Consider the following 24,269-nt stretch of genomic DNA (forward strand, 5'->3'; position numbering starts at 1 on the left):
GAACTTTGACTTTATCATACCAAAGATATGCATGCCATCTGAATCTGTTATCAAATCCTTTCAGATCTAAGAGATCTGTATTCTCTAATAATATCCAATCCCTCAACCAACAAAAGCATGAAGCCTCATAATACAATTTCAAATCTGACCTTGCATTTCATAACACCACCACCTGGCCATTGGGTTGGTTGACTGGCATCTCCAAATTCTGAAATACAGCAGGCAAAGCAGAGGGGTCAAGAACTTAGCATGTATACCTGAGACCTGGGTGGATGAGCTCGGTGGCCCTATGCTGCCCCAGCTGTGTCCACCTGGGTACTTGGTGCAGCACCATTCTGAGTCAGAGGGTTGTGTTGGCCAAACAGGTGATTGATTATAATGTTCTATTTCATAGTTGGAGTGCCTGACTGTACTGGGAAAGGATGTTATACAGCTGTCAGTCAGCACCAGTATTCCCTGTTTATAGACCCCAAGAGCAGACAGACACAGAATGCCCTTTCAATTCGTTATTCACTCCCTGCCTCTTTGCAAACTCAAGCCAGTTTAGAAACTTCTGTGAGGAGAGTTGAAAGAGGCAGAAAGAAATGAATGGCAGTGACTGCAGAGATACCTATTCTGAATAAATTTGTTTCCGATGGTTCTGTTAACTAATAAATGAAACAAATTGGCCTTGCATATTTTTATGTTGCACAAGCAGTATGTATAGCTTGTTCAGACATTTATTTACATGAATATACGAGGGGAGAGCCTGTCTCTGATGCAACTTTCTCCCTTTCCATGCAATTTCCACTCCTGCAGAATGTCTGGAAGGTGCTATTGTGTTCCTAGGTAAAATATGCAGTATGAAAGGATTTGCAAAAAGATTCTGACCCCTTATTTCTAGGAAATACTTTCTGATCTCTTTGTAGGAATTCATAGAGAAACAAGTCTTTCCTACATACAAAGACCATTGGGTTGGAGTCTATAATACTGGGGGATGGAAATGTATTGATGACCAGGAACCTAAAAGCACGTGAGTCTTTGAATAAAATTATATTGTAGCACCCTTTCCTTCTCTGCACTCACATTCTGCTGTCTTCCAAATGAGCCCAGTGTGGGTGGTGTTGCCTTGATCCCATTCCTCTTATTGTATTTGATTAATCAGAAATACATTATAGTTAAGTAATAGTATGAGCAGTAACCGAAATATGAACAGCCGATGCAAAAGGATAAAGGAAAAAATAATGAATGATAAAATTATAAACTATTTTAAGTAAAGGATTGGGATGTAAAGTGTGTATTTTGATGCAGTAAGACGTGAGGAGAAGGGAAACACTGCAAAAACAGGGTGGAAGTCAATTTAAAATTTCTATTAAATTTTATTGTATTGCATTCTATTGTATTGTAAAAAAAAATGATATAAATACGTCCTTTTAATCTGTTTAGGTGTTTAGCATTTATGAGATCCAGTACACTCTAGGAAGGCTCAAGCAGACCTCACACAACCAACGTTGGATTTTCTCTATAACATTGCTTTATTGATTAACAAACATGACAAGACAGGGAACATGCACTCAATCACACACACATTCATACATTTCCCATACTCAGCACTCTACACTGGATTGATCAAACCCAGTAAGAGTCACGAATGACTGGATAACAGCTGTCAATGTCTGGCACACAACTGAGGCTAGAGGGCTTTGCAATTTATACACAATGTTGTCCATCTGATGCTTGGCAACTCCTGAAGCTTACACAACTCCTTACTCCTTGTTGTTGGCATGTTTTTGGCATCTCACATCCTTGCCCTTGGCATCATTTCACAGTTCTTATCTGATCTGAATGTTGTGTAAAGTTTTAAAGCCCACCTCCAAGCCTCCTTTCGCGTACCGTTCCCGGCACACACTGTTTTTGCCAAAACATTATGATGTTTTCCACATTCCATTAGCACTTATACAACACAGTTCGTAATCAGTTCACTGACAGTTCAAAGACATTGCATCCATTTTGTCGTGTTCTTCGGCGATCTTTTTGGCCCATGCAAGCCATACCATTTGCTTAATAATAATAATAATAATAATAATAATAATGGGAGGCCCCATTAGCTAAAGTGGTGCTTCAGGTTAAGAACAGTTTCAGGTTAAGAACAGACCTCCAGAACAAATTAAGTTCTTAACCCGAGGTACCACTGTAAAAGCAATGAATGTCACTCAAAACTCATGTCACTCATGATTCCATGGTCCTCTAGTGTCCATTTATGTTTTTTTCAACTGATAAGACAATTAGGTCCCTACCACATTCACACAAACAACTATAGTGCAATGCACTTTGGGAATAGGAGGAAGATTCTATTGATCCTTTTTCATCAGTTGTAACTGCAATGTACAGTATAGACATGTTAAGAAGCCTTTATCATCTCTATCTATTTATCTATCTATCTATCTATCTATCTATCTATCTATCTATCTATCTATCTATCATCTATCTATCTATCTATCTATCTATCATTTATCTATCTATCTATCTGTCTATCTATCTATCTCTATCTATCTATCTATCTATCTATCTATCTATCTATCTATCATCTATCCTGCTCCCCCCATTTTCCTAGAATAGGTGTTAAACTAACTCACCTGTAATTTGCTTGATAGGGATGGAGAACAGTCCTGGTAGGAATGAGTTCCCCCTGCTGGCCATGACAGACTGTGTCTTGAATTCTTCAGCTGCTCTACTGGGGGAAGAGTCATCCATTCTCCAGAACAACCCTGCCTGTGGTCTACAACATTTAGGGCCTTTTTTGAAAAATTCATCCTCCTTGAATTTGTGAAGTTTTTTCACCTTCCTTCTTCTGAATTTTGCTTTGTTCACTGCCTATTTCTGTTCTATTACTGTTATCTTTCATGGCACACGTTTTCTTCCCCTGCCTTAATTTCAGCACTGTCTCCCACTTTGATTTCCCTTTGCTGTTCTCTCTGCTCCTTGGGGTCTTTATCTTCTCCCTTCTCCATCCCATCTCCACCACAGAGACAGGAATGTTTTGACTTTGCTTTCACCTGGCTGGGCATGGGAGGTTTATTAGTGGCTTTTTCTGAGATTGGACTTTGGTACACCTCATGTCTCTTAGTATGCAGCTGCCAGTTTGAGCGTTTGGTCTCCCCTTGGAGCGCTAGTTTAACTGCCCTTATAACATTTTGATGTTTAGGGCTGTGTTGCTGGTGGCACTCACTTTAGCACAAAGAGTTTCAAAGTAGGAGGCCTAGTCTTCTGACCTCCAAGTCTGCATTTTTCATCAAGGTAGCCACCTCAGCTACCTGTAATGGTAATTTTCCCATTGTGGATCTTTGTAGGGTGACAACATAGCCTTCTCCGTGAAGCTTTGTAAAGCACTATAAAACAGGCTCAGGGATGCGGGTGGCGCTGTGGTCTAAACCACTGAGCCTCTTGGGCTCGCCAATCAGAGGTTTGTGGTTCAAATCCCCGAGACGGGTAGAGCTCCCGTTGCTCGGTCCCAGCTCCTGCCAATCTAGTAGTTCGAAAGCACGTCGGTGCAAGTAGATAAATAGGTAACGCTCTGGCGGGAAGGTAAACAGCGTTTCTGTGCACTGCTCTGATTTCGCCAGAAGCGGCTTAGTCCTGCTGGCCACATGACCCAGAAAAACTGTCTGCGGATAAGCACCGGCTCCCTCAGCCTGCAAAGCGAGATGAGCGCCGCAACCCCAGAGTCATCTGTGACTAGACTCAACTGTCAGGGGTCCTTTATCTTTACCTTTTATAAAATAGGCTCACTTTCATCTGCTGATGCAGTATTTGAGGATAAGGCCCTCCAGAGAGCCTTGCCACAATAGGTGGATGCCAAGGAAGGCCTCCTTGGATTGAGGAACACTACCCTGATGTTTGCCTACCAGAAGTGTCTTCCATCCTTTTTGAAGCAAAAATGGAAATTTTACTTAGCATTAATTTCTATTTGATGATAAGGATGAGGACATTCTGCCTACCTCTCCTTCCTCTGTGCCCCACCCCCAGAAGGTTTTCATGGCTTAGGACTTCTGTCAGTGCCTTATAGCTTTCAAACGTTGTTTAGAATATTAGTGTCTTGTCTTGCCTTGTTTGCCTTTCCTCCTCAAATGTTTTCAGGGCTGTTTCCTCTTTCCTCTGTGTCTCTCAGCGCTCTTTCTTTGAAGTTACACCTCTGAATAGACAGATTCCATTTTTCAAGTTGTGGTTTTTGGGGGTCAAGGAGTTTGCCTTTGCTTTGCCAGTTGAGAGGGATGGCAGCATGATTCTCCTTGCCTACCAGAGAGGAGCTGAAGAACTCAAGACCCTGTCTGTCACGGCCAGGAGGAATCGTCATCGGCACCAGGAAAGTCCTCTGTTCGTTTCATCAGATAGGTATTTGCAGTATGTAAAAATTCCATTTTTGAAAGTTCCCCTGTTGATCCCATTTAAGAAATTGTTGCTGCGTTGGCTCCTTTCCAGTCTGCAGGTACGGAAGGTGATTTTAGGCTAGGAGAGAGCAGACATCCAGTCTGAATTGACTACTGATTAGTGCTGCCATTTGTTTTTAGATTCTGGAGGACTGGTATGCCAAGCCTGACCGTGCCAAATCCCTGTGTCTATGTAATAGGTTTCTGCCGGGATTCAAGAGGCTGTTGGGAAGACACCAACTGCAGGGTCCGAAAACGGAGCATATGTAAGAAGAAGCCTGATAAAAGATGGTACACATGAAGCCCTTGAAACTGGATTCCACAATCTCTCTACTAAAACAAAGACAATGCATCGATTTCTCCTTTAAAGAGTCAACTATCCAGGTTGTGGAATTAGAACATTTATGAGCTCAAGTCTTTGACATCAGCAGTCAAAAGCACTTTGTCAAATCTGGTTCCTCCATGCTGGAAAAAAGACACTTTATTTTGCAACCACAAAGACTTGGACCTCCAATAAAATAAAGTGTGGAAGAGTTCAGTCATAGCCTGCTTCGAGTTGCAATAAATTAATTTGGTAAATCTACCATGGCTTTGCATCATTCTTAAACAAGGCACGGTTCTTGGAGGTACTCAAACTACTTTGGAATCTGAGGTGAAGTTGACTGGCTCTATGGCTCCAGAGCCTTGGGAAGGATTCTAAGGTTATTTATAAATCAAAACAAAACAAGGTAGCGAGCACTGGTTGTCCCACACCGTTTAAAATTAAGATATTATTGTGTTCTAATTGAATGTTACAAATATAAACATTGCTTATGAGAATCTTTGAAGAAGGTGAAGGCATTAATCATTCCGATTGAGACTTTTTGCAGAGATGCATAATATATATATATATATATATATATATATATATATATATTTGCTTTCGTAGATTTTCACGGGTACAGGAATGCAGGTTTTGGTGTCCTCGGGTGTCTTCCCGTGTAAAAGTTGGGGTGTCTAGGCGACGTTTCGACGAGGTCTCACTCGTCATCTTCAGGCTGGTGCTTTCGGCTTCTTGTTACTGGAACAGAGCGGGATCTCAATGTTTGAGTTCCTATAAATACTGTAGAGGGGGTGTGGTGTCTAGCCTCCAATGTTCTGGGCAGAGAGGAAGTTCCCAGGCTAGTGTGCCTTTTCTTCTTTTGTTCCTTAATTACTTGAGAGATACCTTGAGTGATTTCTTGAGTGATATCCTGAGTACCACTTAGGTGGGTCATTAGGTGTGGATTAGTTGCTAAAGTCTTTGTGTCTTGACCTCTTGAACTTTGTGAAGAGTTTTCCTGAGAAGATGGCTGTATTGCACTTAGTTGTGCTTTGGCTTGGCTTCGTGTATAGGGGCGAGCTGTGGTTTTGTGGCTTGTGTCAGCCAGATCTGTGTAGGGATTGCAGGGGGGTGCAGCATCCGGAGGTGCCACCATGGATTGGCTACTGGATGGTGTCAGTAATTCATCTGTGGAGAGGGTCTGGGTTTGGGTCTGGTGTGGTTGAATAAATGCACGTATCGCAGAACACAAGAATGCCGTCAAAAAAGAAGAAAAAACTTCCTCTCTTTTCCAACACATGAAAGAAACAGGACACGAAATTAATTTTGCAGATTCCAAATTGCTCTTTAACACGGAACATCACCACAAGAGAATAATCATGGAAGCCATCGAGATAGAGAAACACCCTCACAACATGAACAAGCGTGACGACACATCCCGCTTGCCAGACATCTGGAAATTAGCCCTCCCCACAAAAACTGACACCAGATCCAGAGGCACACAGAACGCCAACACCAATCAACCACACCAGACCCAAACCCAGACCCTCTCCACAGATGAATTACTGACACCATCCAGTAGCCAATCCATGGTGGCACCTCCGGATGCTGCACCCCCCTGCAATCCCTACACAGATCTGGCTGACACAAGCCACAAAACCACAGCTCGCCCCTATACACGAAGCCAAGCCAAAGCACAACTAAGTGCAATACAGCCATCTTCTCAGGAAAACTCTTCACAAAGTTCAAGAGGTCAAGACACAAAGACTTTAGCAACTAATCCACACCTAATGACCCACCTAAGTGGTACTCAGGATATCACTCAAGAAATCACTCAAGGTATCTCTCAAGTAATTAAGGAACAAAAGAAGAAAAGGCACACTAGCCTGGGAACTTCCTCTCTGCCCAGAACATTGGAGGCTAGACACCACACCCCCTCTACAGTATTTATAGGAACTCAAACATTGAGATCCCGCTCTGTTCCAGTAACAAGAAGCCGAAAGCACCAGCCTGAAGATGACGAGTGAGACCTCGTCGAAACGTCGCCTAGACACCCCAACTTTTACACGGGAAGACACCCGAGGACACCAAAACTTTCGTAGGTTTTGGTGTCCTCGGGTGTCTTCCCGTGTAAAAGTTGGGGTGTCTAGGCGACGTTTCGACGAGGTCTCACTCGTCATCTTCATCTAATTTATAATGTGCCTTAACTGAAAGTATTTAAATTATGGAGCTCTGTATCCATTTACCACATCCTGATATGAAATAGCCTGGTAGTTTATGATGAGAGCCAGTAATAAAATTATACCCTTTTGTTTCCAGTACAGACTTCAGCACTGGAAAATTGAAATTTGATAATCCTAGACCAAGATATGGTCCAAATTTATACTAGTGTCTCCAAACAGATGGTCTAAACCTAGGAATATTTAGCATCAGCACCCCAAGACATTTTGCTTCCCCATTAGGTTTCCAATGGGATCTCCAAAGCCATAGCTTTAGTCTCAGCGCAGACCAAAGTCAAGCTTCTCTGTCTCTTTTTCCAGCTTTCTCCCTGACTAAACAAAAGCTAATTTTTCTCCTGTTCTCCTCCCTACAAGAGGATGTGGTCTTCAGACAGGTGATGAGATGAGAAAATTACCACCTCCTTTGGGGAGCACCATTAGCTTAATTGTTTCCATGGCAACATGGTCAACCCGTTAGTTACTGAAATAGGATGCTTAACAGACCTGGCCAGTGCCATTATCTTAGCAAAGAGAATCGTTGTCTCATAATGGCATGTGATTGACAGGTGGGTGGTCCTGCCCACAAATTTGGCCCACAAGGTTGAGCCTGATAAGGACCTGTTCTTTGGGGCCAAAAGGTTTTCCCACCTCTGACATAAGACAATTTGCTGTGCCTGAGTCCCATGCCATCACAGCAGGGTCAGTGGTCAGTTTCAGCAACATCTCCAGCTGGATTAAGACGAGCCAGAAGAACTCTGCTATGATGTTACTTTCTGTGAATAAAAGCTGATTGAATTTCTTGCCTCGTGTTCTTTCCTGCCCTGTGGATGACCTGTGCTCGCCTGACAGTTCCTTCACAGTCTCATCTCACTAACTGCAAATGCCATTGCTTGGCAATTGCCCCTGCTCTGCCTGGTGCAGGAAGTGAGATATCTGGGACTGCAGGTGCTATTCAGTCCTCCTTACTGTTGTGTCTGCCTCACACAGCTACTGCTCTCTAAATCCGGTATATCTATATCTACATAATGAATGAGTCCATTAAAAAATGCTGTGAAATGTTTTCCTGAGCTTATGCACTATGTTGAATGCTGATTTGGCATGGCAGTCAGCCAATCAGGCAACGGTAGAACCTGAATGGGAAGAGTTCTGGAATGTTCTGCATCAAAGGGGTAGGTGGTTGAGCTACTGAAGGAAGGAACAACTGCAGGAACAAACAGAGGCAGAGAGAATAAAAACTGACTAAGGCACCACGGTATCCATACAAGGCACTGCTGGGTGGGGAACATTACTCAAATGTATTGGCACTTAATGTTTGCCCGGATCCTTTATGACTGTTCTTGAATTGAAAGTATCAGACGAGGTTCAAGAGCTTCTGTGCCAGGGCTGCCCTCCGCTTTCTATCAATGCCACTTTAAAAGATATGCCCAGTACAAAAAACTTGTAGTCCACTAACATTTGCTGAGAGTAGTCCCACTAAAGTTAATGGGCTTAAGTTTCTTGTGATCATTAGTTCCATTGGATCTGCTCCGAGTAAAAGTTGGCTGGATACAAGCCCTTATTTACAGTAAGTAAAGGTAAAGGCACCCCTGATCATTAGATCCAGTCATGACCGACTCTGGGGTTGCAGCGCTCATCTCACTTTATTGGCCAAGGTATCTGGCGTACAGCTTCCGGGTCATGTGGCCAGCATGACTAAGCCACTTCTGGCGAACCAGAGCAGCGCACGGAAATGCTGTTTACCTTCCCGCCAGAGCGGTACCTATTTATCTACTTGCACTTTGACGTGCTTTCAAACTGCTAGGTTGGCAGGAGCAGGGACCAAGCAACGGGAGCTCACCCCGTCGCAGGGATTCGAACCACTGACCTTCTGATCGGCAAGTCCTAGGTTCTGTGGTTTAACCCACAGTGCCACCCACGTCCCTTCTCTTTCCTCCCATAACTGTATCCTAATCCACTGTGGCAAGACTTGCCAATAGCCTAGCTCTTTAGTTCTTACTTCTTCTTCACCCTTGATCCCTCGCTGCTTGCAGCTGCCCCTTGTGTTTTTATCCTCTGGCTGCTGAAGCATCTCTTGGGTCTATCTGACTTGCATCTGCAGTTGACCATCGAATTGACAGAATAAGAGTACAGTTGCTGCACCAGCCTCTCCTGGCACACTTCATTACCTGTCCTTTGACAACTGATGTGTCTTGAGAGACCCACCTCTTTTGTTCTGTTTTGGTCTGAATGGTTTTATTTGCTTTATATTAGAATAGTTTTATCTGCAATTTATAATTTTATATATTCTATTTTTGTAACCTGCCCCGGAACCATGTGGGTAAAGGACAGATAAGAGATCTTATAAATTAATAACTGAAATAGGTAGGTCTTGAGATATTATTTTAATTGTCCACTTCATTTCATAGTTATATAGAAGGACTCCAGGATGAAACACCACTCAAAATGAGATAAGGTGGTCCTGTCAACAAAAGAAGGTAAGTTTCTGCAGCCTGCTATTTTGACTAGTTTTTGACTGCTAAATTATTTGCTGGAAATTGTGCTAACTGTCTACTTCATTATATGGTTCTGAACACAGGATGACATAAGGTGCCAATTCAAATGAGCAGTTAAAATGGCGGGAGGCTTGACATTCGCAGAACGTAAGTTGTTTCTGATATTCCGCCTTCAGTGCAATTCAGAAAGACAGTTTTCCATCATGCGGAAAATTGGATTAGAAGGTTAGGCCAAAGTTATGTTTCAATCTGCACTCTTGATTCAAAATAGTGCCTGGTATCTAAATGGTGATGAAGACCACTGTCCCCACCTTAGGAACTCTTGTGCCAAGTGTGTCAACAATATTTCAAGATGGTGCCTGGCATCCAAACGTCAACAAAATGTGCCACCACCTCAGCAACCCTCATGCTGAGTTTGGTGGTTGTGATGATGTTAATTTAATTATTTGTACCCTGCCCATCTGACTGAGTTGCCCCAGCCAGCTGCTCTGGACGGCTGATGTCTCAAGAGGACGTTAAAAAAATGAACAAACAGACAAACCACTTTCCAGAATACAGTAATACCCTGGTTCTCGAATGGCTTAGTTGCCAAACAAATCGACTCCCGAGCACCGCAAACCTGGATGTTCCGGTTTGCGAACATTTTTCGGAAATCGAACGTCTGATATGACTTGTGCTTGAGTGCAGGAAGCTCCTGCAGCTAAACGGAAGTCGTGCCTTGATTTTCGAATGGTTTTGGGGGTCGAACGGACCTCCAGAACGGATTAAGTCCAAGAACCAAGGTATTATTGTATACAGTAGTATATTTCCAAGCATAACAAATAAACTCCATCTTTCCACAAATTTAGTTTCCAATTGTCGTCCTTCTCTAATGCTGCTATAATTTAATAATTTAACTGTATATGCTATGCTGCCCTATTCTCCAGAATGTTCTACTTGAATCTTTTTGGGTACGATACCATAATCTGACATTAATACTTGCTTGAGACAATTCATCCCACAAATTCACCCTATTAGCTAGACCAAAAACAGTCTTCGAATAAACAAATGCAGAATTCAAGGAGCATTTCTTTACTCTGACATACTGGGGAATCAACTGAGTAATTAAAAAAGAATGATCAACTACTGAATTTCCTTCTTGAAATTCTATTTACTCCTGGGGCAATATATTTGCTTCCTCTAATTCAATGCTTCTTTCTTAACAATAGGTACTGTGAATACAGTTTGCTCGCTGGTAACAATGGGGAAATTGGTCTATTATTTGCTGGGTCAGTCTTGTCGCCTTTCTAAATATGGGAACCGCAATTCGTTCATTCCTCCCCTTGTGTTACAATAATAAATGACCAGTCTCATTTATTGCTGTAAACATGGTGGGGTTATAATTTGGACCTGAGGGGATTTTCATTACCTGAACTAGTTTGAGTTGAGTTTGCTTTAAACTGAAATGAATCCTGAAATTAGTAACTCCTAGCTTATATGTAGGGGACGCGGGTGGCGCTGTAGGTAAAACCTCAGCGCCTAGGACTTGCCGGTCGTATGGTTGGCGGTTGGAATCCCCGTGGCGGGGTGCGCTCCTGTCGTTCGGTCCCAGCTCCTGCCCACCTAGCAGTTCGAAAGCACCCTTAAGTGCAAGTAGATAAATAGGTACCGCTTTATAGCGGGAAGGTAAACTGCGTTTCCGTGTGCTGCGCTGGTGCCGGCTCGCCAGAGCAGCTTCGTCACGCTGGCCACGTGACCCGGAAGTGTCTCCAGACAGCGCTGGCCCCGGGCCTCTTAAGTGAGATGGGCGCGCAACCCTAGAGTCGGACACGACTGGCCCATACGGGCAGGGGTACCTTTACCTTTTAGCTTATATGTAGTACTTTTGAACCTGAAATTGAAGCCTGAATTGAGGTTGAGCAGAGAATGAAGCCTACATTTTTTCCAACATGAGCTGCTTTTTCCACTAATTAGGTCTGTAATCTGTGGGGCTATGCTAGGTTGTTTTGGGTTTTTTAACCTCTCTCCAAGTATAGGATTTATTCTAGGTTTCTGGCTGCATTTTACTGTGTCCCGAAAGGCCCCCCTGCTAGAGCTGAGCTGAAAACTGAATTTCTGCAGGATCATCGTTCTTGAGTTTTTCAAGAATTTACCCTACTGGGATTTAGCTGCTAGCACACAATGGCTTTTCTGTGCTGTTGTTGCAAGTTTTAGCTGATGTTCTAATAAATTACATATTATGTGACCCAACCCCACAATGCAGCTTCAAGAACCAGTGTGGCTTCTAGATCGAATGCGGCTTCCAGATCGAATGTGGCTTCCAGATCGAATGTGTCATCCAGATCCAATGTGGCTTCCAGATCCAATGTGTCATCCAGATCCAGTGTGGCATCCAGAACAAGACTAAAAAGAAGAAGAAAACAGGCCCCTGCAAGGGGTATGTATGCATGCAGCACACAGAGAAGTTGTTCATAGCATAGAGGAGGAACATACTTGAAGGGGAAGATGGAAGAGTAACAGGAGGCATCTCTGACCAGTCTTGGTGGGGAGGGCTGGAGAAAAGCCTGCAATGCTTTGCCAGCCAAATAGGTTCACTTAGCTCAACAAACAACAGAGGTTGAGGGTTTGAGTCAATCGTCAGCTTCTGGCTATGACAGTGATGGTGAGAAGTCTCAAGTTTCAGCTGTGTTCTCTCCTGATCAGCATTGTGCTAACATTCGTGGAAAAGGCTTCACAAGATTCAGCATATCTTACCATTTAAACAGCGAATCTCAGTGGCAGGCAAGAAAGATTCCATCATTCACTGGCCCTGGCAGTTGACAGGGGAGAAAAAATCAGAATACTGTCCATGGCTTGCTAATCCCTAGGACCTTGTGAGAGGTGAAACCAGAAAACAATGGGTCTTGACAAGTATAGATTATTTAGAATAAGTATCTTATATGTCAGGGTTGCCATTATTTTTATTTTTATTTTTGCCAACGTTTTAGGAAATTCACCAAAAAAATAACATTTCTGATATGGGCTGCCATACGCCCAGGTTTTCAATGGACAAATCCCAAATATTTTCAGGAAATTCTGGACTTATGGCAGCTCTATTATATGTTTTGAAAATGCCGCTAATGATTTATAGATTTATTCAATGCTGGTTATGCTTTTAAACACATTTCTTGTATATATGCAAATATCTCTGTGTGTATAAGCCAATATTGTAAAAACAACTCTACCCCAACCCCCCTTACTGGGATAATAGTAGGATGTTGGCTCATGATAGTTAATGCAGAGTTTTCTTTCTTTTTGTCCTTCAAGGAAAGCTAGCTGCTTTTTTGCATAATATACGAGACTTGTTTCCATCTTCTATTGGTATATTTACTGCAGTAACGCTGTGCCTGATCCTATTTTTTGCTGCACTCGGGATGACTATTTTGTGTAAGTAGCAAAGAAAACCCATTAAATCCTCTGGGCTGGTTTGACTTTCAGTGTGATGTAGACTTTCAAACAGAGTGCGCCTCAGCTAAGCCATTTCCCTGAAACAACACTGACCTACCTGGCACCTGCTGTGGGCGCAGCTCATTGTGGGAAAGCAGCCTACAAGTATATTCATCCAATCAATCAATTGCGCGGGAAAAGACATGGCTACCTAGCAATGCTGGGAGCTTAAAGTGTGCTGTGAATTCTTCCTTGGTGAGAAAGGCGCATTGGCAGAGCAAATCAGCTGAGCCTCTTTGAAGACACAGCCTTTAGAACAAATCTCAGCAAACTTTTTTAGGAGGGGGCCGGTTCACCGCCCCTCAGACCTTGTGACGGGCCAGACTGTGCATGCACACCCACGCAGTGGAGGGGGGCTTCTCTCTCCCCACCTCTATCCCCCAGCCCCTCCCCTCCCCCTGCTTTCCTACCTCCTCCGCCGCTCTGCCTGCGGTTGGGAGCCAGCGGCAATGGCGTCGCCTCTCCATTCCAGGCCAGGTTTCCTGGGTGCTAGGCGCGGGGCCAGCAGGTGTGGCAAGCTCCAGCCAAAGCCCCGCGATGCACCCATCACGATGCCCATAGCGTGGCCATGGACAGAGGCATGAGGGGGTGGGTGGTGATTCTGGGCCGTGCCTCAGCGCACGGGTGGTGAACCTTCAGATTAGCTGGCACCAGACAAAGCTCAGCTCCCTTCCTCTGCAGGGCGAGGAGAAGCTAGGAGGAGGGGGGAGGATGGAGAAGGCACCGCCGCAGTGTGTGTGTGTGGGGAAAGGTGCCCAATTTTTTTTTTTGCAAAAAAATGGCGCAGCGTGAACGATCACGTCGATCCAAGCGGCAATTCCAGGACTGTCCGTGGGCCGGATCCAGAGGGCAATTGGGCCTAATCCGGGCCACGGGCCTTAGTTTGCCAACCCATGCTTTAGAAGGTGGGTTGTGAGTACTAATAAACTCACCATCAGACCTCTTTCCTCTACCAGTCTACAGAGGGAAAATGTCTATTTGCATGCCCCATGGGAATCCATATCTTATCAGCTGATTGGTGTTAACAAAACGCAATCAAATGTATTTGCTCTAAACACCAATCAGTTGACTGGTGCTAAGAACAAGCCCTTTAGATGTTGCCACCTGATGTCATAATGATGTAAGGTGAGTGACAGGTGAGTGATCCCATCCACCTGTCAAAGTTGGCCCACAGTGGGTGTGTGGGAAATAAGAATCTAGTCCACTGGTCAGATCCCATTTTACACACACACACACACACACACACACACACACACACACACATACCTGCTATGTATGGAGGGGATAAAGTGGCTTTGTCTGTGCTGGCAGTGTCTCCTAAAAATGCAGGTACATCACAACCCCCCTCAGTTATTATGTCATTACCCAATGTGCCCATGATGCTTGCAGAACTGCATTCTAGGCAGGACACAATGGATTTAGTAGGCAGGATTGGGGAAAGCAGTTCATGCAGTATACAAAAGCATAGATTTCATGCCAGAAAATATGACTTCCCTACAAGGAAAGCAGGTTCCATAGCTAAGGCATGGGGAGCCTTGATTCAAAACCAGTCTCAGAAATTCAAGAGTGGGGGTTCAGCCATGCCCAGACAAGTGTGTTAGAATACAATTTCTTTTATTCTTAACTCATTTCTAGATATTCAGGGATCAGGAAAGTCATCTGCTGTAGTAAAAGCATTTAAGAACATTAAGGATTTTATGATAAAAAGGGAACCCTCTCTCAAAGGCAAGAATGGTAAGCAATGGGTTTCAGTCTGTGCATTCAAGACCATGCCTCCCCCCTGCCCAACCCAGGGATATCACCCCACAGCAAAACTGTTTGTGACAAGGAAAAAAAGGTTTTAAAAGGAGAATTCCCTGGATGCAAACATCCAGGTTTGGGGCAACGACACTTTGGTGAGATAACCCCAGCGGAGATTTAAAACCACAAAATATGCAGCAGAGTAAAGCATGGAAAGATAGGCTCTGAGGCTTTTAAAATATGCCCTTCCAAACTTCATGTCTTCTCCTAGCATAGAAAAAGACCCAACATTTGGTAAGTTAAAAACTGATTTACTTACAAACTCCTCAAAGGTCAGGTTCATGCAGAGGCATTCCGAGGTTGGGGGGGGAGGCAGCTCGCCATGGGTGCCATTCCAAAAGGGGGTGACAAAATGCTGACCCCCGATTGGCGGCAATCCCCATGACGCGCCGGTCACCCCCAAGGACGTGTGCCATGACCCTAGGGATATACGCCACACACCCCGGGACGAGCCCTTCTCCCAGTACTGGAGCAGGTTGCTTCACCTCTGGGTTCACGTGCATTTCCATATGTCAGCCAGAAAACACAGGCAGTAAACTTGGCTTAAGTTACAGTAGTGGAAGTTCCTAAATTATTGGTATAAGAACACAAGAATGACTTGTAAGAGCCCTGCGGTCTGGGCTGCAACAAACAGCTCAAAAACTCTTCACATGCTGAGCTTCTTGGGTAGACTGAAAGTAAACAAAGGCCTTGATTAGCTTCATCCCAAGGTGAGGGAAAGTGACCTAGCTGCCTGGCAGGACAGCTTATTCTATGGTGTTAACCCCTTCATGCATTGATTATACTTCATGTTGGTTATATGAGGCTGCTTCTCCCATAAGAACTTATTCTCAGCCGGGAGGGGGGAAATGCAGGGAACTGGATGCACTGCAGTAGGTGGAAGAAAAATTAAACACCCTTTTATCATCTACTACTTTCTTTCTGGAAATGCTATCCCTTCATTCATAGTATTCAGCCAGAACAGAGAACCTTGCGTTTGCTGAAAAGGTGTAGATTAGATCTGATAAATCAGACTCAAACATAACACATACTCTTTATATGCTTGTCTGTTTTGGTACGAAATCACTTGTGATTGGTTTTGCTGTGAAACTCAAGAAAAACTAGGGAGTGAACCTGCAGGTCCCATAGGAAATGGATCCTACAAGCTTAGGCTTTTATTTTATTCACATGAGGACATGATTTGGGTTAAGCCTGCTCTTTCCCCTCGATGATGCCAGACGCTGAAAATCAGGACTGTTCTTTCTGGGTCCCATATTTGGGTTCTGCTTCTTCTTCTTCTTCTTCTTTTCATGCTAGAATGTGACCGTTCACTGGATTTTTGGAAAGTGGCTTTTAATATACATTGATGGATGTTTGAGATCCCACTGGCTTGAATTATTCAAACCTTTTAGATGCTGAAATATTTCGTGAAACTCAGAAGTTAGCAGACAAACTGGTTGACTTGATCATCAATGTGACTGAAATAGAAGATGAAATTGGTAAGTTTCTTTGAGACGGTGATGCTGGAGAATCGTGGTTATCTGCTTCCACCTTCCATTTCTCAGCACCACGGTGGCTCAACTGCTGGATCAAGAGGGCAGTGCTAGTCTGTTGGAATCCCTTCACAGACACTTCTCCATGAAACGAGCCTAAATGTTTTCATTATACGGACAAACGTTTAAGAGGGTTGGGTATCCAGCCGTTTCAATAAATTATGATGGATTATAATAGGAGTGGGACGCGGGTGGCGCTGTGGGTTAAACCACAGAGCCTAGGACTTGTTCGAATCACCACAACGGGGTGAGCTCCGTTGCTCGGTCCCTGCTCCTGCCAACCTAGCAGTTTGAAAGCACGTCAAAGTGCAAGTAGATGAATAGGTACCACTCCGGCGGGAAGGTAAACGGCGTTTCCATGCGCTGCTCTGGTTCGCCAGAAGCAGCTTGATCATGCTGGCCACATGACCCGGAAGCTGTACGTCGGCTCCCTCGGCCAATAAAGCGACATGAGCGCCGCAACCCCAGAGTCAGTCACGACTGGACCAAATGGTCAGGGATCCCTTTACCTTTACCTTATAATAGAAGTACATAATGGGTGTGTGTGTGTGTGTGTGTGTGTGTGTGTGTGTGTGTGTGTGTTTGGAAACAGAGATAGAGAGATACCTTCAGTTTGGCTTCTCTTATTTCCCTATTTTCCTCCCTTCTCTTTTCACTGCAAATTCCCGGCTTGTTTCAAAGAGGATATTAGCAAAAAGCTTCGTCAGCAATGGGTGCCGTACAAGGAAGTCTTATATTTATTTGAAGACAGAACAAAGCCGTGGCACAAAGCAATAACAGCTTGTGAGGATGAAAAATCCATGCTGATTACTATTGGAAGTCTTGAAGAGGAGGTGAGCAGAACACCGGAATACATGAACACCAAGACTATTCCTTCACAGTTTGATTGTTTTATGTCTTTTGGGTTCTTATGAAACTTCTGTAGCATCTCAACTACTTCCTACTCCTTTCCTCCACAAGCAGAAAAAAATCACGGGGCAAAATTATATAAACTGTGCTCCAATAATCAAAAAGTTCTGGAGATGTGGGGGGGGGTGTTTATTTTTTTAAATAGTGTTACAAAAGTTGGGTGCCACCCCCACTCTCCGCCGAGAGGTGGCAAGTGTTGATGGATCTCAACCAAAACTCTCTGCTACCGGCTGCTTATTCTGTGTAGTCCAGGATGACAACTTAGGAACATAATGTGGTGAACAGTAACTTGATTTGTATTTGCTTTTATTATATACAGAGTATAGCACAGCTTTGTACAAGTTACTATATGCACAGACTCAATTCAAACTCTACACGCCAACCTCTGAACTCCAACACCAAACTACTGGGTCATGCTGCTCATAAGGGAAAACTTTTACCCAAGCATCATCTGCTGCTAGGCTTCCCTATCTCCAAGCAAACTTTCTTACATACTCTTGCTTAACTTGGCTTCTTGCCAACTCACTAATTGTCCACTTCAAAGGTTTCTCACAAACCTCAACAGCAAGATCTCAGTAGGTTCCCAGCACTCACCCAGGGTCTGTGTTCCTTTAGAGAACTGAGACACAGCAGAGACTGCCGTAGCTTTAAGAAATATGATTTATTTGCCTATTTACACCTTCAGTCTGCATGGAGTCCAGATCCTACAGCATAGTCATTTCAAAAGGGGTTTGTATTCCACAGCCGTGCAGCCCTGGAGTCAAAGGCATCTCCCAGCCAGACTGCAGGCAGCCTACCCAAGATAGATTCCAGTCTTTCTTCTCTTCTTTATTCTTCCCAGCACACCTTACTAAAGACTTTCTTTTCCCGTCACTTCACACCCAGTTACCTTGGCCACCTTCTGTCTGCCCAGGCCCAAGATTCCTCTTAGATGGGCCATCAACAACTTTTGTCATGTTAATACCTCTATCCCAGGTGAGGCCTTGGCTTGGAAGGGAAGTTTAGCCTGTGTTTTTCTACTGCAATCTTCCCTTCAATACTTCAAATAATCAAAATCCTACTGCAGAGTTTATGAACCAAGCTAAAAGTATCAGATTGCTGGGCACTTTGCTAGAATGTGTTTTGAGTTGCAGACTGGACATAGTACAATGTCAATTTCCTTACACCTCCTGGTATGAGAAATGAGAGAGAGAGAGAGAGAGAGAGAGAGAGAGAGAGAGAGAGAGAGAGGAATGTTAATACAGTGGTACCTTGGGTTAAGTACTTAATTTGTTCTAGAGGTCCGTTCTTAACCTGAAACTGTTCTTAACCTGAAGCACCACTTTAGCTAATGGGGCCAGAGCACGATTTCTGTTCTCATCCTAAAGCAAAGTTCTTAACCCGAGGTACTATTTCTGGGTTAGCGGAGTCTGTAACCTGAAGTGTATGTAACCTGAAGCGTCTGTAACCCGAGGTACCACTGTAAGTACATAGGTGCCCAACCTGAATTAATTCACCTCTGATGGTTTCATTAACTAATTGATACCATTTGTTTTGAGTCGCCCCCCCCCCCCCATTATTCCTTTCATCAGACATTCAAATGAGTACATGTAGGTTGGAATTGAAACCAAGCTTGTTTCTGTGATGAAACATTCTCCTTCCCATGCACATTTCACTTTTGTTTCACCACTGGAAGAGCCTGTTTTCCTCCTAAGAAAGATATGTAATCTGGAATTGATTTGAAAGAGGATTCTGGTTCCTCATTCCTAGGAAAGACCTTCTGATTGTGCTCTTTGCAGGAGTTTCTAGAAAGAGAAACCAATACTGCACATCAAGACTCGTGGATTGGTCTCCCTTATAAGGATGGGAAATGGCAATGGTATAACGGTATTAATGTTGGAACCACGTGAGTGTAAACAAAATTTCTCTGCTTATTGTAGAAACTTTGTTAGGCATTCATCTCTGAGCACACTTGTTCTGCTTTACCTGCATCAGGAATTCACACAGGCTGTGGTTTTATGTTTCTTTTTGAGCTCCATAGGAGTTTAGTAGAAGGCAAACCATAGGAGTTTAGTAGAAGGCATCTCTAGTCCATTTTAATCAAAAGTTGACATGCAGTGATCTTGAGTATTTAAAAAGTCTTGATAGTTTTGTTATCTCATCTTTAGCAAGCCAGCCATGGGGGACCCGTCATTACCACCTTATTTACAAACAGTCCAGAGGGTTGCAATGGCTGTCAGCCCCATGCCTACTTGGACTCAATGTTGCCACCATAGAGCTCAACAGAAAGGATAATGGGAACAAAAAAGGATTAGTTGGCTCTGTCTATCATAGGTTGTTGCTCTGCTATCCATTTTTTCTGGCTCCACCAAATGAGGTTCATCAGTGGTGTAGTGTGTAGGGATGAGGGGACTGTCACCCCAGACACAATTTTTTTTTGGGGGGGCACACCATGGCACACTGCCTCATCATGAGCAGCTGCATCCTTCTCAGTGCCCTCCAGCTGGAGAGCAGTTGAGAAGGACACAACAGGATGCGCCCTGGCCCTGCAAGCTCAGTGATGCTGAAGTTCAGGGAGGGTATTGTGGCCTGTTGCGTCCTTCTGTTGGCAACTGAGAAGTAAGTCCATTGCGCTGGGCTCACAGGGACCAGGGCGCAGGCCTGTTGCATCCTTCTCAGCCACCCTCCAATTGGAGGGCACCATGAGAAGGATGTAACAGTTCACAGCACCCTTCCTGCAAGCCCAGCGCCACTTGCAAAAGCTGAACTGGGCTTACAGCGGCAGATCACATGCCTAAGCACCCTGGGTGCAGGAGGGGGACACACCACTGCTGAGCTTCATTGCTAGCATAGTATTTTAAGCAACAGTTTTTCCAACCTGCCTTCTCATCTGCTTTTCAGGCCTTGTTTAATTTTTCTGCTCCAACTATCCCCCCAAAAAAAATCTTAGAATGTTTGTTATCATGAAGTTGTTTGTTTTTTTAAAAAAAAGAAAAAATTGATTGGGTTTTGTTGTGGTTCTGTGGCTTTCTTTTAATGAGACACCCTATTCATCTCTAGAGTTAAATTTCCATGAGGCTTAACAAAATGAGTGCCTCTCCCCCAATCCACCACCCAATTCTCGTTTATCAAATGGGGGTGTTTTGTTTTATTCTACAATTTATTACCTGCTCTTTAGTAGGGGGATGCCTTCTGCACTAATTGCAATATAACTGTGAGAAATAAAATACAATAAAATTATATAGTGTGAAAAAGGCATCAGATAATGTACCGTGGGGTGTATACTGTGAGAGACAGCTCACAGTGGCAAAAAGAAACTTCCTCCATAATATATTTTCTGCTGGTGGACAGAATCTTTTAAAAAAATAAAAAAATAAATATATGCATTGCAGTTATGAGTAGGTGGCAACCCTGAGACAGAAAACAGGAGTGTTAGAGAACTGAGCTGAACATTTCCTTAACATTCCTAAAGAAAGTAAATATCCAATGTGGATTTTTGATTCACTTATTTCTGGTGCTGCCTTTTGTTTTCAGTTACTGGAAGGCAGGTATGCCACATGATTTAGATAAAAAACGCTGTGCCATCCTAAAAGCACATTGCTCTACCCCCAAAAAATGCTGGGAAAACATTTCCTGTGATAGACAAAAAAGATGGATATGTAAGAAGATGCCTGATAAAAGGTGGTACACGTTAAACCCTTGATGAAATTGGATTGCATGAGCTCTATGCTAAAAACAGACCACAGTGGATCCATCCCCGCTTTTAAAAGTCAGCTGTCCGGGTTATGGAATCAGGGCATGGGAGAGCTCAACCCTCTGCTGTCAACAATCAAAAGCACCTTGTCAGTATCCCTCAGGACTGGAAGAAGAGATCTTATTTTGCAACCTCAAAGACTTGGACCGCATGGAAGAATTCAGTCCTAACTGGCTTCTGTACTTCCAATAAATTAATTTTGTATAATGTTACAGGTCTAGAGTTAGTGAATGTTAGAAATTAATAAAATGGTGGAATTCAGGTAATATTGGGGACACTGAGGGGGAAATACAGGCTGCAGCAGGTCTCCTGAACTGTGCCAAACACAGAAATTCCTGGGTTTAGCCTATGCAGGCTAGTTGAGTGCAAGCTATTATGAAACAGTGTCAGTCATCAAAATGTCAAAGAAACACCCTTGGGTCTGTGCACAACAGGGGTTGCCAAGAGCTTGATGAGAGCATGATGCTACATAGGAAAAACGTATCCCTTTTAAAACTGAGAGATTTGGAGAAGGGAAGGGGCTGCTTAGCAAAGGTTCTTGGGAAGGAGAAAGGAGGGGCCAGAACTTCATATGGGGACTGGAGGGCAGAAGCATCTTGGAAGGCTGGCTGAAGGCAGGCTGGGACAGCGGCAAGGAGCTGTCTTGCAATCTGATGCTGCACTGCTGTGGGGAACAAGCCATTCTTGAGATGTGCATGCTATAACCTCTGCACTCCCTCCATCTACACCCTGGTGTTAATATGTGTCAAATAAATCATATATCTCAAATGCATGACAGTCTCTGCTGCGTCTTTTTTATAACATTTTTATTAAGTCTCCAACAATATTTTAAAGCATTGGTCATCATATACAATTTTTAAACGTACAAATTTGCTTCCTGACTTCCCTCCCATCCTTTCCTGATGTTCGTTTTTTTTCTCCTTTTCATTAGCTGCTTTACAACACATGTATTTTTATTCTCTAAACCCCGCTACCGTTAAATCTTTCATTAATCCACTGCTTATATTTTTAAATCCTGCCCGCAACTCCATCTATTGGTGATATTTTGAAAGGTAACCGATCCAGGGTCTCCATTCTTCCGTAAACACTTCGTCATTATGTCCTCTTAATTTGGCAGTTAATTTCACAATTTCAGCATATTCCATCCATTTCATAAGCCATTCTTCCTTAGTTAGTAATTTTTTCTCTTTCCACTTCTGTGCATGTAAACTTCTAGCTGCTGTTGCCACATACATAAATAAACTACTCAGCTTTCTTGGGACCTATGTCCCCATTATACCTACTAAAAAGGCTTTGGGGTTGTTGTTTTTTTAGGGATTATTAATTTATACTTCCTTTTCAATTCGTTATAATTTTCCAAAAGTCCTTCAACTTTTTACAGTACCACCATATGTGATAAAATGACCCTTCCTCCTCTTGGCCTTTCCAGCAAATGCCTGGTATATATTTTTACATTTTTGCTCGTTTTTGTATAAATCATTTTTATACAGTTTTCTTTCAACACCCTGGTGTAAATATGTGTAAAATAAACCATATTTCTTAAAGACATGACAGTCTTCCCTGAGTCTTGTCTCCCAATGGAAACACATCCCTGAGTAACTGCCTAAAACTCTCTGGAATCTTGCTACCACCTTGTAGCAATTCAGGGTGGCATGCAACCTCTTGGTGGCTTAGCCCAGATGCTGAAGATGTGATGTGTGCACAGCAAAGAAGGACCCTGATGCAGCAATTCCTGGTGGGCACTCCAGTGGAGCGGGTGATGGTGGGTGTACTAGGGATCTTGCCTGAAACAGGGACTGGCAACCATTATATTTGGGTTGCCATGTGTAATGGTTCTAGGGGTTGCTCGTGCGTAAATTGATGCCACACCTGGCTGGGTTACCTGGGTGAACCCTTTCTGTCCGGACAGCTACTCACCTGTGGCTGTCTCAATCGCTGGCAGAATCCGTCAGTGGGCGTTTCTTGAACTTCTTCCAGCAAAGAAGCTCTTTGACGCCTAGTCGCCGCCTACTCTCCCTGCGTGGAAGCCTTCTGCGCAGGGAGGGTGTGGGCAGCGGAGGACCCGTGCTCTCCCCGCTGGTCTCCAGCGAGGAGTCATGGAGCCCCCTCGCCGATTCCCCCATCTGCCCCCCTTCTCCACTGGTGCTACGCTGAATTCCTTCCCCAGAAGATGGGCTGCTTCTCTCCTTCCCAGGACGCTCTCCTGAACCCCTCTGGAGCCCTCCCTCTCCCTCTGGCTCCGATGGCAGTTCCCTGACACCATGGATTATTTCACACAATGGTTGGAGCCTTATATGATTTAAAAAACAAAAACAAAAAACCAGTGTGGTAAGAATTCACCTCTACACCACCGTGTTTGTCCTCAGAGGAGAGGGCAATGCTTGCACCATTACCAGGAAGAGTAGTCACCATTGTTTGGTCAGAACAGTGATCCTCCTCCTGGTCTAGGTCTGTTGTTTTGGATAATACCAAACCAGCAATTCTCTCCACATCCTGTTCCCTAAGGAAAGATCATGGCAGGTAATGGGAGGCTTTAATGTGGGGCAAAACCTGGGGATGGAGCAATTTACAAAAATGTATCAAAAGATGTCATAAACCCTCCCAAGGCTCTGAGGTGGTTTCAAAGTATCAGAGCCAGCCCACGTCACCACAGATTCCAGATTGTTCCAAATAAGTCCAGAATGGGGAATCTCCACTTGGAGTGGTGCCTCGGAAGGTTGTGGACTCACCTTCATTGGAGGTTTTTGAGCAGAGGTTGGATGGCCAACTGTCATGGATGCTTGAGTTGAGATTCCTTCATTGCACAGGGTTGAACTAGATGGACTTTGGTTTCCCTTCCAACTCTACAATTCTATGAACACCCATCAAACAAAATTAGCATGGACAATGGAAATGGATGATGGGAATTGTAGTCCAGTAGCATTCAAAAGACTGCAGATTTCCAAGAGCAGCATGATGGAACACAATGAAGAGATTCCCCAGCAGGTTGCGGCAAGTGAACATTTTGCATTTCATAGTGTTCCAAAGATATTCATGAGCAACCCTTTCATGTGTGAGAGTGCCTTGAAAGTAGAGTAAGTGACTTCTGCTATTTGTGGAATGCTGATTGGCTGCCTGCCAGTCCCAATCAGGAAGGAGCAGAATGGGAAGAGTTCTGGAATGTTCTGCATCAAAGTGGAAGGTGGTTGAAGCCGTTGAAGGAAGGAACATCTGCAGGAAGACGCTGAGGCAGAGAGAAGATAAAGGATTCAGTGAGGCACCACGGTATCCAAAGTGGGGGGAACAAATCATTCATAATCAGCTGCCTTTTTCTAAGTCCAGCCATTGGCTGTCTTGCCCCATGTGCTATCTAGCCAACTGGCAACAGCTGCCCAGGATCTCTGGCAAATATAGGTCTTTCCCAGACCTATTG

The 24,269-nt window shown here is 43.9% G+C and overlaps 3 protein-coding genes across 15 annotated transcripts in view; all 3 read left to right on the plus strand.

The window, feature by feature from the left end:
- The window catches only part of LOC310852813 (C-type lectin domain family 10 member A-like), a 33,256-nt gene extending 28,267 nt beyond the window's left edge, over positions 1-4,989 (plus strand). For 2 of the 3 annotated variants that reach the window (XM_083756872.1, XM_083756873.1), the window contains exons 9-10: positions 909-1,012; positions 4,548-4,989. In XM_083756872.1, coding sequence (XP_083612998.1) covers positions 909-1,012; positions 4,548-4,707 — 264 coding nt within the window. In that variant the 3' untranslated portion in view covers positions 4,708-4,989. The remainder of the gene's footprint in view (positions 1-908; positions 1,013-4,547) is intronic. The other variant, XM_083756874.1, reaches the window with a different exon arrangement.
- Positions 4,990-8,097: 3,108 nt separating this feature from the next.
- Positions 8,098-21,069, plus strand: LOC310853046 (C-type lectin domain family 4 member M-like). Of its 10 annotated transcripts, none has more exons than XM_083757201.1 (10): positions 8,098-8,201; positions 9,340-9,400; positions 9,502-9,565; positions 11,661-11,834; positions 12,704-12,823; positions 14,519-14,617; positions 16,075-16,161; positions 16,897-17,048; positions 18,903-19,009; positions 20,638-21,069. In XM_083757201.1, exons 3-10 carry the CDS (start codon positions 9,538-9,540, stop codon positions 20,804-20,806), a joined length of 936 nt encoding a protein of 311 aa, XP_083613327.1. In that variant the 5' UTR covers positions 8,098-8,201; positions 9,340-9,400; positions 9,502-9,537; the 3' UTR covers positions 20,807-21,069. The 10 variants fall into 10 exon arrangements, 8 of the variants coding, with proteins under 8 accessions (XP_083613327.1, XP_083613333.1, XP_083613328.1 ...); XM_083757202.1 differs by having other exon boundaries at positions 8,100-8,178; XR_014568523.1 differs by having other exon boundaries at positions 8,105-8,490; positions 15,980-16,161.
- Positions 21,070-24,012: 2,943 nt separating this feature from the next.
- LOC310852806 (uncharacterized protein) overlaps positions 24,013-24,269 on the plus strand; it is a 29,454-nt gene continuing 29,197 nt past the window's right edge. Inside the window, exon 1 of one of the 2 annotated variants that reach the window (XM_083756852.1) lies at positions 24,013-24,121. The gene's annotated coding sequence lies outside the window, so the exon portion shown is untranslated. The remainder of the gene's footprint in view (positions 24,122-24,269) is intronic. The other variant, XM_083756855.1, reaches the window with a different exon arrangement.

This window comes from Podarcis gaigeae (genome assembly GCF_964106915.1).
Source record: "Podarcis gaigeae genome assembly, chromosome: 9".
In the NCBI taxonomy this organism is placed as follows: Eukaryota; Metazoa; Chordata; class Lepidosauria; order Squamata; family Lacertidae; genus Podarcis; species Podarcis gaigeae.

What these genes read in the sequence shown, in the direction of transcription:
- LOC310853046 (XM_083757201.1), top strand. Translation starts at nt 9,538, where the DNA reads ATGGCGGGAGGCTTGACATTCGCAGAAC. An exon ending in ACTCGGGATGACTATTTTGT is followed by an intron (nt 12,824 to 14,518) that starts GTAAGTAGCAAA and finishes ACTCATTTCTAG; the next exon opens with ATATTCAGGGATCAGGAAAG. An exon ending in TTGGAAGTCTTGAAGAGGAG is followed by an intron (nt 17,049 to 18,902) that starts GTGAGCAGAACA and finishes TGCTCTTTGCAG; the next exon opens with GAGTTTCTAGAAAGAGAAAC.